The sequence below is a fragment of the Achroia grisella genome, unplaced genomic scaffold, assembly GCF_030625045.1.
Source record: "Achroia grisella isolate CSIRO2021 unplaced genomic scaffold, CSIRO_AGI_Agris_v1 utg640, whole genome shotgun sequence".
Lineage (NCBI taxonomy): Eukaryota > Metazoa > Arthropoda > Insecta > Lepidoptera > Pyralidae > Achroia > Achroia grisella.
In genome coordinates, this window is record NW_026712977.1 from 890,312 (window position 1) to 908,116 (window position 17,805).

Here is a 17,805-nt window from a genome sequence, read left to right on the forward strand (position 1 = left end):
TATATTTATGGATATAAACAAATTAAATATTGCAGAAGAAAGCCAAATACAATTAATAAAAGTGAACATTGATTGAGAGTAAATGTTTTCAACTTTTCATATACTATTTTAACTACGATACGATACATACTATTCTCAACAGATTAGTTTAGTTACTTCAAGAGTAACTAAACTTGGTTACTCATTTTATTAGTGTAGTTTATATGATATGTTTGCTACACAGTATTTAACAAAGAATATAAACGTGAAGAAAATTCTCAACCATTACATTATTCATCGAGGTTAACTACGCTTATAACTACTAATTAAAACTATACCGATCTAAGTTTTCCGATAAGAAAGCAGGCACTTCTCCCAGACAATGGTCAGAACTTTAATAGTACTTACTCCTACTATTGTCTGGGATTTGTCCGAAATGGTGATGGGACTTCAATGTAAGTATAATCGGATCGAATTTGAATAGCAATTTAACTACATATATATCTCAATTATGAAGAAATATTTCTCTTCATAATTGAGATATATATGTAGTTTTTTTAATGAAACACTGCAGCAATCTGAAAAATAGATACTAGATACATTATTCTAGTGACTTAGACTAGATTTTATTTTAATATATACAGAATATATAGTGATGTGAGCACTCGAGTAAATTTAATACGTACACCTTTTTTGTTTCTGTATTGATTTTGGATTGTACATTTAGTTTACATTTAGAAACTTACTGAGTTTCTGAACTATCAGCCCGAACCTTAACTGTATTATGACTGAAAGTAGGCCTATCATTGTGGTCGCGTCTTGTCTAAGATGTACTTTCTTGTAGCACTAATTTAATTGTATAATACCTAGAGCCTTCTCTCAAGTGCGAGGCATATGTTAATAAAGTTTCATTGTACTAAAATAACATAAATGTTGAGATATATAATTTATATATTGAGTCATACTTGAGTTACTTACTGTTTTCCTGGAATATAAGCACATAACATCTTATTAAAAGTTTTATACATTAAACTAGAATATTATGTTTAATTTTGCTTTTACATTACACGTTTTCTCGCTATCGACACAAAATTGCCCGGCACCTTTTGCCGCACTCAATATAACTTTCTCTTTGAGACATTTCTTATTTTATTTTTCTTACATAAATACTTGTTGATCTTCAACAAGTTCTTAATGAACTTAAAAATGTTGGATATATTTGTGACTTATTAAATTTAAGATAATTTAAAAAAAGTCAATTTTGATTACGTAATACCTGTCTATATAGGTAACTAAATCCTTAAATAAATGTAATATGACAGTACAGATGTATTCAAGAACTAACTCAATTATATACTAAGAAAATATTCAGAGATATTATTTATTTTTTATGTTTGTATTATTTATTTTGCTCACATTGCAATATTATGCTGGACTTACTTTTAATAGCGATAACTTTGAAAGTGAAAAATTAAAAAACAAATACTTTTATAGCAAGTTTAGATTTCATCCAGTTTACAGTACGTTCTATACGTACATGTAGATAAAGAAATGGAGCCTGAAGGTTAAATCTCAGCGTACAAACGATTACACTTTAAAAAGTGAAAGCAATGCTGAATTTAATACACTTCGTACCAGGGTTGCTACTTTTAAAACTTTTTCTTTCCAAATTTTTATTTATTACTTAACTATACTTGAACTCGATATAATATACTATACTTTGAGTATAGAGGTCCTTGTCCTCAAAATATACCTAAAAAGAGTATTAGTCTACTCTATATACTATATTATGACGGCCTTGGTGGTCTAGCGGTCTAGCACACCGCTTTACGTCCGATGGTCGCGGGTTCGATTCCTCGCACGGCACAAACATTTGTATTCATGAGTATGATTGTTTGTATCGGTCGGGGTATTTTCTATGTATAATATGTATTTATTTACGAAAAAAAAATATCTATGTATTTGTATCAGTTGTCTAGTACCCATAACACAAGCTTTAGTTAGCTTAACTTGGGTCTAGATGTCGCTGTGTGAATTGTCCTGAGATTATTATTATTATTATATGAATACAAGAAATAACAACATGTCACTTAATCAGTTAATTTCTTAATTTTGGATTCATGCTGTACGTCCTTTCTTACACTATGAGACAAGGATTAGTAAAGGAAGGCAAAACTAGGCTATTTATACACAAATATAACGTTTTGGCGAGTTAATAATACATGCTTCGTATTATACATAATATGACTGTGACCTGGTCTCTAAGAGAGTTTCGTTGTAGTTTGGCTCCAAATTTACTTTTATATTATTATTTGCATTTATGGAATAGAAGCTCTAATGATTAAATTAAGGGTAGTGAATTCCTCTGATGTATTCGGTAAGCAGCAGCAATTTCTTACCATCAGGTAAAGGATCAGATTGATTCCGACGCTATAAAAATGTTGAATATTGGCTTTATCGAATTTACTCATAATTTTTATAAATAACTCTAAAGAATAAACACAGCGTCAACTAGACCCACGGTAAGCTGATCTTGTGTTAGGAGTACTAGACAACATATATATATCCTAATAGATGTCCTAATTCGTACTGTGGCCTAATATGTGAAGTTGGGGGGGATTGTTAGTAATGTGGACTAATTACCCTATTACTAGCAATGCACCATGTCAGGTTGACCTCTACGCGGTTCCCCCTGAATACCATCGTGATAATTCTTGGTGAATATGTCACTATGGGGTAACTGACCTGACCTCGTGTTCATGTTATCACCGGCCACTGGTGTCCCATCAGGGTAAACCGTTAGCGTAGGCGGGTGCACCATTCCATTATCATCCATAAAAAAATATCTCGTGTTCTAACGAGGTTTCTCATTCGGTTGGCAACCCTGTTCTGATTCGTACTGTAGGCCTACTATCTTGTGCTAATACGAGGTTTCTTATTGTATTGGCAACCCTATGTTGCGCAGATGTTTTCTTAGTAATTTTCGCAGTGCACACGCTGAGTAGGGCCGCTTTGTGGCAAAGTGGATATGCGCCTTTGACGGGACTTCGCTCTCTTATATGAAAAGCGAACAGGTATACCGTCGTCTTTGACTTTAAATAAGTGACATACATACTTACGAGAGATTTATGGAATCATGGTTCATAATCGACTAACTGTTGCCTGCTGTTTCGTCTGCTTTTCTATAATCATAATTTATTTCCTTGAAAAATTTAACAAACATACATATAGATGGACAGATATACTTATATATTTACAATATAAGTATTTTATCAAAAAAATATATAATAATTATTATCAAATAAATCATAAAAAATATTTAAAAAATTAACGGCTTGTACACTCCGCATTATGTCCAACGGTCGCGGGTTCGATTTCTTACACGATGCAAACATTTATATTCATACGTATGATTGTTTGTATTATTTATCTTGTGCTATAAACTCTACTTAGATTGGGACTAGATGACAGTGTGTGTATTGTGCTGGGGAATTATTAGAAAAAAAAAAAACATTATACATCAGCGTACGTTGTCTAAATAAGTGCAAATTCAGCTAATTCGGTAAGTCTTAGTAGGTATTATTTGGACCAGTAGCTCGGAACCAAGCGCACCTGTCTATAAAAGGTTCAAGGGATTTTGCCTTGATACTGTTTTTTGATATTTTCTTCGAACACGTATTTTGTACTAGCTGATCCGCGCAACTTCGTCTGCGTTTCATTTCCCTATCTTTTGCAATATTATTAATCGCAACTCCGCTCCTATTGGTCGTAGCGTAATGTTATATAGCTTAAATCTTTCTTCGACAAATGGACTATCCAATACAGATATATTTTTTCTAAACGAACTGGTAGTTCCTGATACTAGGATGTTCAAATAAACAAATAAACTCTTCAGCTTTATATTATTAGTATAGGTTACTAAAATTGTTCTACAATCAAAAGTTAGTACGTATTACCTTTGTGGGGTAAACGTCACTTTAACTTCATCTTCTCAATGTGATAACGCACTAAAGTAATATGTCACTAAACCTTGTCACATCCAGGTTGTTATAAATCACGAGATCATGACTGTCACGATATTTAGTCAAATGACGGCCTCGATGTTCTAGCGGTTTCAGCACACCACCTTACTTCCGATGGTCGCGGGTTCGATTCCTCGCACGGCGCAAACATTTGTATTCATGAGTATGATTATTTATATCGGTCTGGGTGTTTTCTTTGTATAATATGTATGTTTTTACGAAAATAAAATCTATGTATTTGTATCAGTTATCAAGTACCCATAACACAAGCTTTAGCTAACTTAACTTAGAATTAGATGGCGCTGTGTGAAATGTTCTGAGATTATTATTAATGGCACATGACGTCGTAATGTTCATGTTGCTGTGTTGTGTTGTATAAAATAATGGTTGTATATAAAACTAAAGCCACTAAGTAAACTCAAATAAAACAAAAAAAATATTGACATAAAACCATAAATAAAAAATAATCATGATACATTATAATCAACAACATGAAATGTTAGTTGTTCAAGATTACGAATTTTCTCTTCTCTAAAAACACAAGACAAAAGACTACGAGTAAATCTCAGTCGCCCCGGTACTGTATGTGTATACGTCACGCTCGGCTTATCTACAATTCCATTGCAAATTCCCGAATTGAACTTCAGAATTCACACATGATCGTCATTAGGGTCCATTTCCACCCTTTGCCTGCCCAAAAAATACAAATTCTATATCAATATAGCATTGCCGAGAAATCCTCTTGAAGACAAGCTTTATATGGGGAAAGAAATAGGTACGTCGTGCGTGTACACTGTTTTATGAGTGGGGTTCCGTACGCGGCGTGAATAAAGTGTCCGTGTCGAGTCTGTGACTGCTATTGGGAATACAAAGAGCTTCTTTTCAATCTAAACATCGCTTTTGGGAACTGTCCTTTGCATTTACCAGGTAAATACAAAAATTGTTACGGAAAGAGAACGATTCAATTTTTAATTTATAAACACACACACACACATATACAGAATATATTCATATATACATACAATTATATATACATATATACATTTCATACATCACATTCGTTTTTCGTTATGGTAATTCTACAGGGTACTCAAAAAGGTATTTAATATTTTTTTGTAATTATACAAGTTATCTTTTAATCGTATATATGATTACAAAAATACAGATTTTGATATTCCAATATATCACTATAAATGCGATAATGAGACTGTCTATCGGTTTGTTACCTTTTCATAACTAATCGGCAAAATCGGATCTTAATGAAAATCATCGTTAAGAGGACAACACTATCTTTTATTACAAAAAAAGGGTTTATTTTCAATAACACTTATTATTAACATTGCCCTTTGCCCTTGGAACCCTAGTTTGTGGGAGGATTTATCTGGATTTTTATATATTCCTCGTTTTGTTTACGTTAAGCAGTAGCTTAACGTAAACAAAATGAGGAATATATAAATTACTTATCAATTAGAACAAGTAGGAGAGAATGGATTGTTAATACCATGCACTATTGAACCCATTGCTAGGAATTGAATATTATAATATTATATTATATTATAAAATTACAATTAGGCATTTCCATTTATACTTTTTTGTTGGCCTGAGTTCCGGAAGTGCAGTAAAATTTTTAGTTTCCTTCTCGACTCTCGAATTGTATAAGTTCAAATAGTTATGTTTGACCTGACTTTGAAGTAACAGAGATTAACTAACACTATATAAAACATACCTGTTAGAACTCTAGATGAGGTTACAGTGAAACGCAACCCATTAGAAGGTACGTCTGTGAGTAATAGAAAACGTTAGGTCCTATCTCCATCAAATGCAATAATAAATTATAGTAATTAGTAAATTATCGCACGTACAAAGTTTTAAACAAATTATAAAACAGTAATATATTTTGTGAGATCTTCTTAAAGCATGCGAGTATGTCACGTATTAAGATTCAGAGAGACTGATCTCTCTACATCTAAAAGGTCGTATACCCCATTAGTATTTTAACATTTTCGTTTATAAATATTATTGACAATGACATTTACAAACAACATATTAAAAATCGCATATATTGTTGGGCGGCCTACATGGATAATAATTGTACCGAACTCCTTGATAGGAGGGTTTATACTATTTTTAAATTTTATATAATAGAAAGTAACAAAAGGAATATGTCAAAGAATATTAAATAAAAACCTATCAAGGAGTTCGCTACAATAATTATTACTATTTTTGATTACTTTGTTTTTATTTCATTTCTCGGTGTGAATAGTCCTTAAAGCAGTTAGTGGAAGAGCGATTAAAGCACCAGTTAACTGCGGAAGTACATTTGTTTTCGGGCGGTTAAGATGTTTCCCGAGCAAATTGAACTAATTTACTGTTCACCAGCCTCTACTCGTCTTATATAGTTATTGTATATAACTATATAATGATAGCAGTACAGGACGGTGACTGTGCATTTTATTTAATTGAAATAAATATATATATAAAAGTACATTGAAATGAACTGGGGTATGCAATGCTGTGAAGAATCTTTATCAAATTACTGGCTGCTGTTTGTTACTTTCGCTTAACTTTTTGTGGTAAAATTCGCTTGTGTTATTCCTCGAGATACAATATACATACTTCGTGTAATTTGTACGTTGTATGTCGTCGTACAATGTACAATATACACGTCATACTTAGGTCAAGTGTAAATAAAAAAAAGTTTTTATATTTTGATGCATTTATAATAAAGTAAACATGATTTCCGTGGTACTATTATGTTGATATATCAGAGGTCTAAGATATCACACCCGTTAAATATAAATATATCTTACACAGTAATTTTTTGGTGGCTTAATAGAAAAAATGAGGTATTAAATAAGTGAAACAGAACTACCATGCAAACGACTTCCTACCAAGTCTAAATTGGTAAAATTTGCCTACCAAATAATAAAAGCTACCTTATTTTCTGCTCATTGGATTAGGAGATTACTTGAACTCAAAATTAGTGAATCAAATCCGATTACAACAATCTTATCTAAGTGTTTTAAATTGTGGATAAAATATCCAATTTATCGAATTCACATTAAATAAAATTCTATACTAAGCCGCTTGGCCAGCGTGGTAATAGCAAGCTAATGACTGTATGGGAAGACTAACTGACTCACACAACTTTGTCTACATTTGATAAAAAAAAAACTGTTGAGCACAGGTGGTGGTAAATATTAAACATTGTGAACAACACCTGTGATGTCACAACATGATTTGTGGGACGTATTTAAAGAAAACATACAAATCGTACGGACACGGACCTTGTCCGCACAATTTGTAAGTTTGATGTCTAAGCTGTCATAAGGTATAGCTAAGAATTTTACTACCATATCTAATCCTTTAATCGAATGAAATGAAACTGAAAATATAATAATTTACTTTCCAAATCTTAAATTACATGTGCATGATGACTGGGACTACAGATTTCTAAATAAGACCTTAATATGTTTTTATAGCCGTTTTAAGATTTAAAGAATGTAATATGAGGGGTGTTTTGGGTTCCCCCAGGAGCAACAACATAGGGCGGGCCGCCCTTTCCTCCCTGCATCCCTTAGTCCGCCACTAAGCTTCTGTGATAGGTTAATGAGCCGATATCCTTTATTTCATGTTGCCTATAGAACTGCACGCGAGATTTATAGAAAAAATCTAAGAATCCATTCTTTGTAAATGCTTACATTCTAAAATAAACCTACATTATAAACTGCTTACTAGAATGTTTATATATAAAATATTTATATATTGCTGTATTTTAGGAAAATTACACTGTCATAATATATGTCATAATGTTACTTACTAATCGTACTGAATTGTGCTATGCCAATTAATATTCGTATTTTATTTATAAATATATATGTAGAGATTAAATACGATTTTAATACATTATCATTATGCTAATGTTATAAATGCGTAATCGTCTGTCTGTTATCATTTTAAGACGCGTGAACGAATCTGAATTTTTGAATAATGTATCACAAGGTCAGATACAATCTAACTTTAACCTCAAAAAAGTAAAAGCTAATATATTTTTAATATATAATAATATATTATTGTATTGTTTAACAAGCAAGTGAAATTTTTGGATGAAATTCCACTTGTACGAAATACTTCAGAGCTATCACACCCGCATCAAGTGTCTACATGGCATTTCTGCCCTCCCTTTATAAGGGTGGATTTACATGACCTCAATTTAATTGCTTAATAATAATATACATTCAACTGACATTAAGATTCGTCAGTGGGTTACTCCCCTCACAATTTATTAGATATGTAATTATTTGAATAGCTCTTAGAATTACATCTAAATAGGATTGAGGGCATAAGTGGAGCAATAAAAAAATTGTTGGGAAATGTTTTTTTCGGACTACTCTAATGCTGTTAGCCGCAGCTGGCGTTTACAACTTCACAGTACGATAGGGGGCGAGTGCAGATGGCACTCCAAAACCGCGGAAGGACTTATGGAGCGGTTGAAGGTCGACTCTCGACTGACAGATACGACTTTAGTCTGAGGGCACCGCTAGGGGTTTGAACCTCGGCTCAGGCCCGTAATATCGATCCCCGTTGGAATTGGACGGGACATCGATCGGGGGGAGAATGGGCAGAATACTCTCATGGTGTTTTTAAACCACAATGATGGCAAACAAGCATAAGCCACATCTAAGGGTAAACGATTGACATACTTTATGAACGCCGGTAACACCACTGGAGTCACGTACATTACCGAAATTATATAAAAGAAACCTAGATATGTATAGAAATCTCTAGAGAAAACCTTGGCAGGTATTTCGAGCCACAATCGAAGTGTACGCGGGAGGAAGCTCCTCTGAAACCTCACTGCCCGAAACCATTTAGGTTCTGGGGTGTGGGGATGAATTTCCTATCGATGGCGAGCGGTGTGTTAAAAGGGTTGTATAGATTCTTATGCTGTTCACACAGTATACGTTCTGTAATTCTTTATCATTACTACATTTGTACTGCTGTATTTTCAAACAACATCATAATCACGTAGTATTGATTACTATTCTAGTCTGACTACCTTACAACTTTACGTACTACTAGTACTTCTACTTTATTTATTTATATCAGGCTAACATGAGCCTACCGAATTATAAATACTTTATACGCTACTGTGGTAACTATAATATACATATGAATTAATATTATAACACTAAGATATTGAAATTGATCCTTGTGGTCACTGCACTGACGACGGCAATCTAGCCGATAGCAATAGCGCCGATACACCATATCCTTCGGCCAGAAATCCTGCTTCATGAAGGTGGGCAGCATATTGATGGGGACCATACCATTATACAGGTAACTAGCTATTAGCGACTTCATTTGCTTTTTTTAGATAAAATATAACCAACATCTGTTCTCGCGATATCTATGTGAATGTAAAATTTAATTAAAATGTATTTATCTGTTTCGTACAAATGGATCTTAACGAAATTTAATAAGCCTATAGACAACCAGTCAGATGGATAGACTGAAACACTTTATGATTTAAAGGTAAACAGATAGACAGACAAACACGACGTCTTATTTATATATGACAGGGTTTTATTTTCGAGGACCAAAGTGTTTATAATTAATGTATTAATTTTTCAGTTTTGTGTTAAAAGTAAAGGGGGTTAACCTTTGAGAGTTAAACAAAATTCAAATGTGTTTAGAATAAAATTTGTCCCAGAATGAAATGAGAATTAGAATACAGTTATGTGAATAAAATGAATGTATTTTAGACGTGAGATAGGCACGAGGATGGACGTAGGTTAAATTTATCTAAAAAAAAGTTAAAACGAAATAGATAGTATTATAAATCCAAAAGTTTGCCGCTATCTTTTCTTGACGGAATGTCAAACTAATCTTAATAACATTGAAAACACATGACCATAGACAATCTAGACAAGATCTTTATTCTCAAAACAGCAGACAAAGTCGTGCGTTTCAGCTAGTTTAACATACATGAAAATAAAACGTTGCTTTTATTTGGCATAATAGTATAATTTACAGTTATCACTTAGCTTTTAGTACTAGTATTTAGGATGTTGGACTGTATCCAATTCAGGTATGGACTCACAGGTACGAAGACGGAGACCGCAGGAATTTTATTACCTTGTGGCAAAACACCCAATCCCGTACTTAAAACCGCAACTATCTTATCTTTATAGAACAGTGGCCCCCCAGAATCACCAAAACTTCCACTGTGTCTTGTGTTTGTGCATTTAGGTGCTACACTTATAGATGGATAAAAGGGACTACCTTTTGTGTCATATACAACACCAGCTCCAACTTGCAGCGGTCGCAATGTGTTTTGTAGAATATATTTATTTCTAGTCGTACGATCATCGGTGCGTCCATATCCTGCATACTTTACTTCCCAACCTGTCAATGTCTTATAATCTACTACTGACAGTTTACCATAAACTTCCATTGGAATTGGATTAATGAAAATTAACGCGATATCGTTTATGTTACGCAACTTTGCAGTAGGTTGGTGGTACCCTGGGTGAGCAATCTGCTTTAGAATTTTACTGTAAGACTTCGTAGCGTTGTGGGGTACGGTAACGTTTCCATATCTGACCACATTCAGTTCCTCGTGTATACAGTGAGCGGCAGTGAGGACCCACCTATCGGCTATTAGTGAACCAGTGCAATGCCATTTCCAATTTATCTTTTGTAGACTTACAACGTAGGGGTATTCGTTGTTAACATCATCCATTCCATGAATGACGCGTGGTCGCACCTGTTGCAACTTGTCAATATACGCATTACTATGGTAAATATTTGCACTAAACAACAATAATATACAATCTGCAGTTAACTTCATTACTATGTAATTTCAAAATATAGTTTTATATTCCTGATAACGTTAAATCGTAACTATTTTATTGCAATGTAAATAGTGATTGATATATTTGATTTCATAACATTAAAATTGAAATGGCCTACGATCAGTCGATTTCTGGAAACCATACAATAAATTATTTGAAAACTGAATGAAATAGAAACGTTCCGTGGTAGACTATAAAACATTGACAGGTGGAGAGCTACAGTATGCAGGTTGAACAAACAGAGGAAAATAAATATTGTTTGTACTCTATGGTGGTAATCAACTATATAGTATACATGATAGTAAATAGTTATAGCCTATAGGCCCATAGCCTATGTACATCTGAAACACCAAGGGTGGCATGTACGCGTTGCAGATTCTTAAGAAGCCTTAACAGCATAGTATATTCTTCAATGTATATTGAAGCCACAACAAGTAGACACTAGTGTTACATATGATGGCTATGATTGTTTAACCTGGTCTGGGTGTTTTGTATATATATTATTTATGTATTTACAAAAAAACGTATTTAAGATATTGCATCAGTTGTCTACTACTTATAACAAAAGTTATGCTTAGCATGGAATTACAAATGGTATTTTTTATATAAAATGTTTCATTGTGTACTCCAATTTTCTTCAAAGTTTGCAGATCTATTGTTTACCAGTAGTTATACATGACTTCGCTTCCTTTTTTTTCAGAAAAAGAAAACCTCAGTCTTCTTTATAAAATCTGTATTTATATGAAATTCAATATTATCCGATACATGGACACATTTTTTTATATCTGAATTTGAGCACGTCTGACCGCACTCTCACCTTGTGTTAAGTAATAATGCAGTCTAAGCTGTTACGAAAGTCACATTTTCAAATATAATATTATTCCGGAATGGTACTTATTAATTGGCATGCATATTAACTAGCAACTACAAATGATTAACAAAATTAACTATAATGCAAGAGAACCTTCAGCTAAATGGTAGTAACATTAGTACTACGAAACTGCTAACTATTAATTCAAACATATATTTATTGCGACTACTTCCTTCATAATAATTGTAAATAAAACATATTGAGTTAACGTTATCAGAAACATAAAACTATATTTTGAAACTATACAGTGATGAAGTTAACTGCAATTTATATTTTATTATTGCTCAGTGCAAATATTTACCATAGTAATGCGTATATTCACGAGTTGCAACAGGGGCGGCCACGTGTCATCCATGGAACCGATAATGTTAACAACGAATACCCCTACGTTGTAAGTTTACAATTGATGAATTGGGTACGATATTGCACTGGTTCACTAGTAGCTGATAGGTGGGTCCTCACTGCCGCTCACTGTATACACGAGGAACTGTATGTGGTCAGATATGGAAACGTTACCGTACCCCACAACACTACGAAGTCTTACAGTAAAATTCTGAAGCAGATTGCTCATCCAGGGTATCATGAATATATTGAATTAGATGATTTGAGTAAAATTATGAATGATATAGGATTAATTTTCATTAATCCAATACGCATGGAAGTTTATGGTAGACTCTCAGTGGTAGATTATAAAACCTTGACAGGTAGAGAAGTAAAGTACGCAGGATATGGACGAACTTATGGTCCCCTAACTGACAGTGAAAATGAAAATGAATATATTCTTCAGGATCTATTGAAGCCGCTACAAGTCGGAGCTGGTGTTATATATGATATAAACCTAGATAAACGTAGCAATCCTGCTATATATGTAGCACCAAGATGCACCGACCTCCGTCAAGATACGAGTTTTGGAGATTCAGGGGGGCCTCTGTTCTATAAAAATAAAATCGTAGCTGTATTATGTCGAGGAACTCTTCCTTTAGCTAACAATAGTAACTTTCCTGCATACGCACAATACACACCTGTGAGTTCATACTTGAATTGGATACAAGGAATAATTTTTAATAGTACTATCGAAGTCTAAGTAATGTTCGTTATTTATATTTTATATCATTTAGTTTTTCATGGCACTAATAAATAAATTGACAGTAAATTGTAGGCATATAAAAATGTGAAAATACACCGCACTACACAGTACGCAGAGTCCACTGTATCGGCAGTTGCATTCGATTGTTACTTCTGAATTATCTCGATTAGGTACTTTATATTATCAGATCTGAAATTTTACTCTGGAGTATTGTTAATTCTATTAAAATATTACCTAAATACGGTATAATAAATAAAATAAATCAGCGCTGGGTCTCTGGAAAGGAGACTATTAATGAACGCACCATGCGTTTTTGGTTCAAATACTTTCGCAATGGAAATTGACTTGAAGAACGAATCACATGGTTCCGCTCACACAGGTGAAGAATGGTGAATTGATGGAGATGGTGAAATCCGATCCAAGTCAAACTACCCAGGCATTAGCGGCATGGTTTAATAAAGCAATAGTAACTGTTTGGTGGTCTCTATATAAATATTATTCGCTTGCATTCATCTCTGTTCGCTGTCATCGCGTTATTTACTTCCTTTCTTACCATATCATCTTTCACACAAAAAAAAAGAGATGGATGGACATTGACATTCATTGGAGAGGAAGGCTGAAAAAGAGATGGATGGACATCCATCTCTTTTTCCTTCCTTTTCTCTCTTTCTTGCCTTCCTCTGCCCTTATAACCATCCACATTCATATGTAACACCATTCTTAAAATATTATCTTCGTTCCTACGCATTACATGTCCATACCATGATAGACGATTACTCTTCAACCTCTCTGATACCGGTATCCTCTACTCACCGTGATTAGAATTTGATTCTGTCAAAAATTAAGTCAATATATATTCAACAATTTTAATAAACTGCTAAATAGAAGATATTATAGATATTACAAATAATATTATAGATATTACAAATTATAAATAAGAATAAAATTAAGAAAATAAAAATAAAGCCTGTGACATTACAGACATCTCATTGGAGACGAGACTTTTATCTGTCTTTGTAACGATTTCCTTAATTAACTACCTCAGCGGCGACAGCCGGGGTTAATTCCTATTAGAGGAGAGTAGCAAATAGAAAATGGGGATAAGTTAACTGATGTCAGTAGGTTTCAGTTGGTTGTTGTAATGATGTCCCTATAATTAAACGACGTCGGTTAAGCCATTTCAGAATCATCTAGATATGAATAGTCAGTATTTGTAGAAATTAAAGAAAGTAATAGTAAAAATAACTACAGTTATTTCTATTTAAAGCAAATTTTAATATCAAATTCACTCTTCTGTATCAACGGACTATCCATTCTAACGTTATAAAACTACTCCCCTAATAGACTCGCAATGAACTTTTATTCGAAGATATGTTAGATTATTTTTATGATTACGTGGATAGATATAGAATATCTTTTATTTCAAAAATAGCATATGATCTCGCAGGTATTACATAGCTAGTATAATATGTGCAAGATTATATCACTCCAATTCATGCTTTTAACAATTTTAGTGTCTGTTACGATTCTGCTACTTAAAACGACCAGAGAGCACAATAAAATCATTCGATATAAATATCTATACTACTGTACTTAATTAATAAAATTGACACCTGTAATTTCCAAATGACAGCTTTTTTAAATGTATACGAAAGTATACGCAGTTCTTTCATCAATTATTTTTTCTGTATATCTGTTTGTTTGTGCTAATCTCTGAAGTGGCTAGACCGATTTTAACAGGTCTTACACTCGCAGATGCTAATGTTATAAAGAATAAATTAGCCTACTTCTATTGTAAAAAAATATTTATTTTAATTAAAATAAAAAGCAAATACTACGAGGTGTGTAGCGTGCAACAGTCCGTAAAGAATTAATATCAGCGGGCACGTTAGTGCACCCGCCACATGTAGCACTTTCATGCATTTTTCGAAGCGACTCACGGCAATTTTAACTTACTTAACGGCATAACTTAGCTCGTATCTACACTGATATCACGTCGTCATCATAATTGTGATATGAACCCCTAATGCATGCCATTCAAGAAGATACATGTGTCTCCTCTGCACTTTGTAATTTAACTGCCATATGTAATATGTAAACCGAAAAATAGTTAATAAAGTTAGTTTTAACTTAACTTAACGGATTTTAAATTAAGTTAATACTAACTTAAAGGATGACAACATAAAATTTTAAAATTGTTTTTAACTTTAAAATTTTAAGTTGTCATCTTAATGGATGAAATAGGTAAAATAGAGTAGAATGCAGGAGAGTTTATGCAAAATCTATCTCAGAAAAACAATTATATTGTTTGTAGCAGAAGAATTAAAAGAATTTTATACATTTAATCTTTCTAATGGGATCTATCAACCACTGTTTAGGAAAGCCAATACTAAATATAAAAAATAATATAATACTGTACAATTAGATTTAAGTGGAGTAATTTAATACGAATCCGGTGTTTTGTATAATGACAATTAATTGATGTTGATAGCAGAATTACTGTCTTTGGAGACAGTAATTCTGCTATCAACATCAATCAACAAAAATTCGACTCTGTTGTTAAACAATATTCTATTCTATTCTATTCTATTCTATTCTAATGTAATATTGGTATTAGATTATTTAACAACAGAGTCGGATTTTGAACGAACTTTCAATTTGTCTTGTATTTTATATAATAATAGTCTATTCATTAATTTTCAAGCTTTTATTTGGTTTTAATTAAACTAAAATCTTTGTAATATTTTCATTGCATGGATGATACATATAACTCACAGTTAGAAGGTGAAAAATAGCTTATAACGATTACCAGAGTTATCCTATTTTAGATGATTCTTTATCTAGTAAATCTATTATCATTTTGAAAGGAAACCATAAATTAGAGTTCATTTGCATATTTTTTTAATTACTTGCCTAACATTTATTATACAGTTTCCCCTTTGGACCCTACAGATCATCAGTTCGCCAATCTATATTAACGCTTGTTTTTAAGAAGTATTTTTATATAATATGATTTCATATCTTTGAATTTTGAAAATTTAGTAAAATTTGAATGGCTGGAGTGGCATACTAATAGCCACTCCATGCGGGAACTTAACCGAATGTACAGGTTGTCTCTCTATAAACTACATACATAGTACCTGTCAACGTAACAGTAGATACTGACCTGAAATCTAATATAGAAATTGTGGATATAAAATAATTATTGAATGTACATGTAAGAAGCGGATCACTGTATCTAATGATTATATTTAAAAAAAAACAATAACCTGCGGGATTACAGTAGCCTTTCATTTTTATTTAAAAGATTGTTTGCTTTTTTAGCGACCAGTAACATATTTTACAAACTTTAGTGTATATACACACTATCATCTGCATCTTCCTTATCCCATTTATTTGGGGTCGGCGTAGTATGTTCTTCTCTTCCATTCAACCCTGTTCGCAGTCATCGCGTTATTTACTTCCTTTCTTACCATATCATCTTTCAAACAGTCCATCCATCTCTTTTTCGGCCTTCCTCTGCCCTTATAACTATCCACATTCATATGTAACACCTTTCTTAAAATTTTATCCTCATTCCTACGCATTACATGTCCATACCATGATAGACGATTACTCTTCAACCTCTCTGACTCCGGCGCCACTTTCATACTTCCTCTAATGTATTCATTCTTTATCTTATCCATTCTTGTCACACCACACATCCACCTCAACATTCGCATTTCAGTTGCATATACACACTTTTATTATACTATACACTATATTATACACACAGAGTTTTAAAATATATAACCGACCCGAATAGTCAGCGAATAAGTGAACAATAGATTCAGTGTCTGAAGCCTAGTCAAGTAATCTATTAGTTTTGTAAAAGATAAACTTGTATCTAAACGGCTATCCATTAACTTTTATCATTATTAATGCTATTGCGACCAATGGGAATAATAATTATAAAAATAAATATATATCGTTCTACCTAAAAATATCAAGGATGATAAATTGTTAATGAAAAAACTTTGTTGCAGGTCGTACATCAAGAAAGAGAATTAGAGCTCTGAACTTTTTGTATCGCGGTAAGTGAATATTCTACTACTTTTAATTTATACAATGCTCGAAGCGTGGTTTTAAATACAGTTATTTCTAAAACTCAGATTGTGTTTTAATCAGGATGAAATACAATGAGTAATTTGCTCACATATTTGATCGAACTGCTTCTAGTATTTTTTTGTGTATGGAATGGTCAACAAGCTTACGGCCTACCTGATGTAACTTGGAACCATTGCCTTAAAGGCACATAAAACAGTTCCACGATTATTACATAATATGTGACTAATAATTATTTTCAGTTATATTTACAATAAAATATCTAAAAGACTAAAACTCATTGATTACTTAAATTGTCATTGAAAAAATATTTCTTAGTATTTTATAAATTAATTTCTAGATGAGGAATCTTTCAATAATTATTCTTGGTAATACAAAATAATATAGTTAAATGTTGTTTTTGTGCGAAAAGACGGTTTCTCCCAAAAACTATTCTTTCATCCTCTATTACATCCACATGTAATAGGGGATGAAAATTTGTGCAGTTTGTGTTATTTTTATCACAGAGGTAAAATTTTAGTCACCTACTGCAAAGGGAAAATCCTTATAGAAATATCGGATTATCCTAAAAAAGGTCCGTAAGTTTACAAATATCAAAATAATATTAAGATATATAATTTTACTTTATATAAGACCTTCACAAGAACCAAATTAGACAGTAAAGTAGTCCTTTGAGAGATACACATGAAAGTAAATTTAGTCTCGTACTTAAAAGCGCACAAAAGAAGTTTGTTATAATACTCGTATATTTTTATATTATGGTGTTTTTTTTATATGTATTAAAAATTAACAGAGTAATAGTGTACAAAAGGCAGCCTTATCGCTTATGCAATCTCTTCCAGACAACCTATGGTTAGAGGACAAAAGTCAAAAGATGTAGATAAC

The 17,805-nt window shown here is 32.6% G+C and overlaps 1 protein-coding gene across 1 annotated transcript in view; it reads left to right on the top strand.

The window, feature by feature from the left end:
- LOC131849345 (dipeptidase 1-like) overlaps positions 1-17,805 on the top strand; it is a 185,058-nt gene that overhangs the window by 57,552 nt on the left and 109,701 nt on the right. Inside the window, exon 2 of the mRNA XM_059199407.1 lies at positions 16,842-16,889. Coding sequence (XP_059055390.1) covers positions 16,842-16,889 — 48 coding nt within the window. The remainder of the gene's footprint in view (positions 1-16,841; positions 16,890-17,805) is intronic.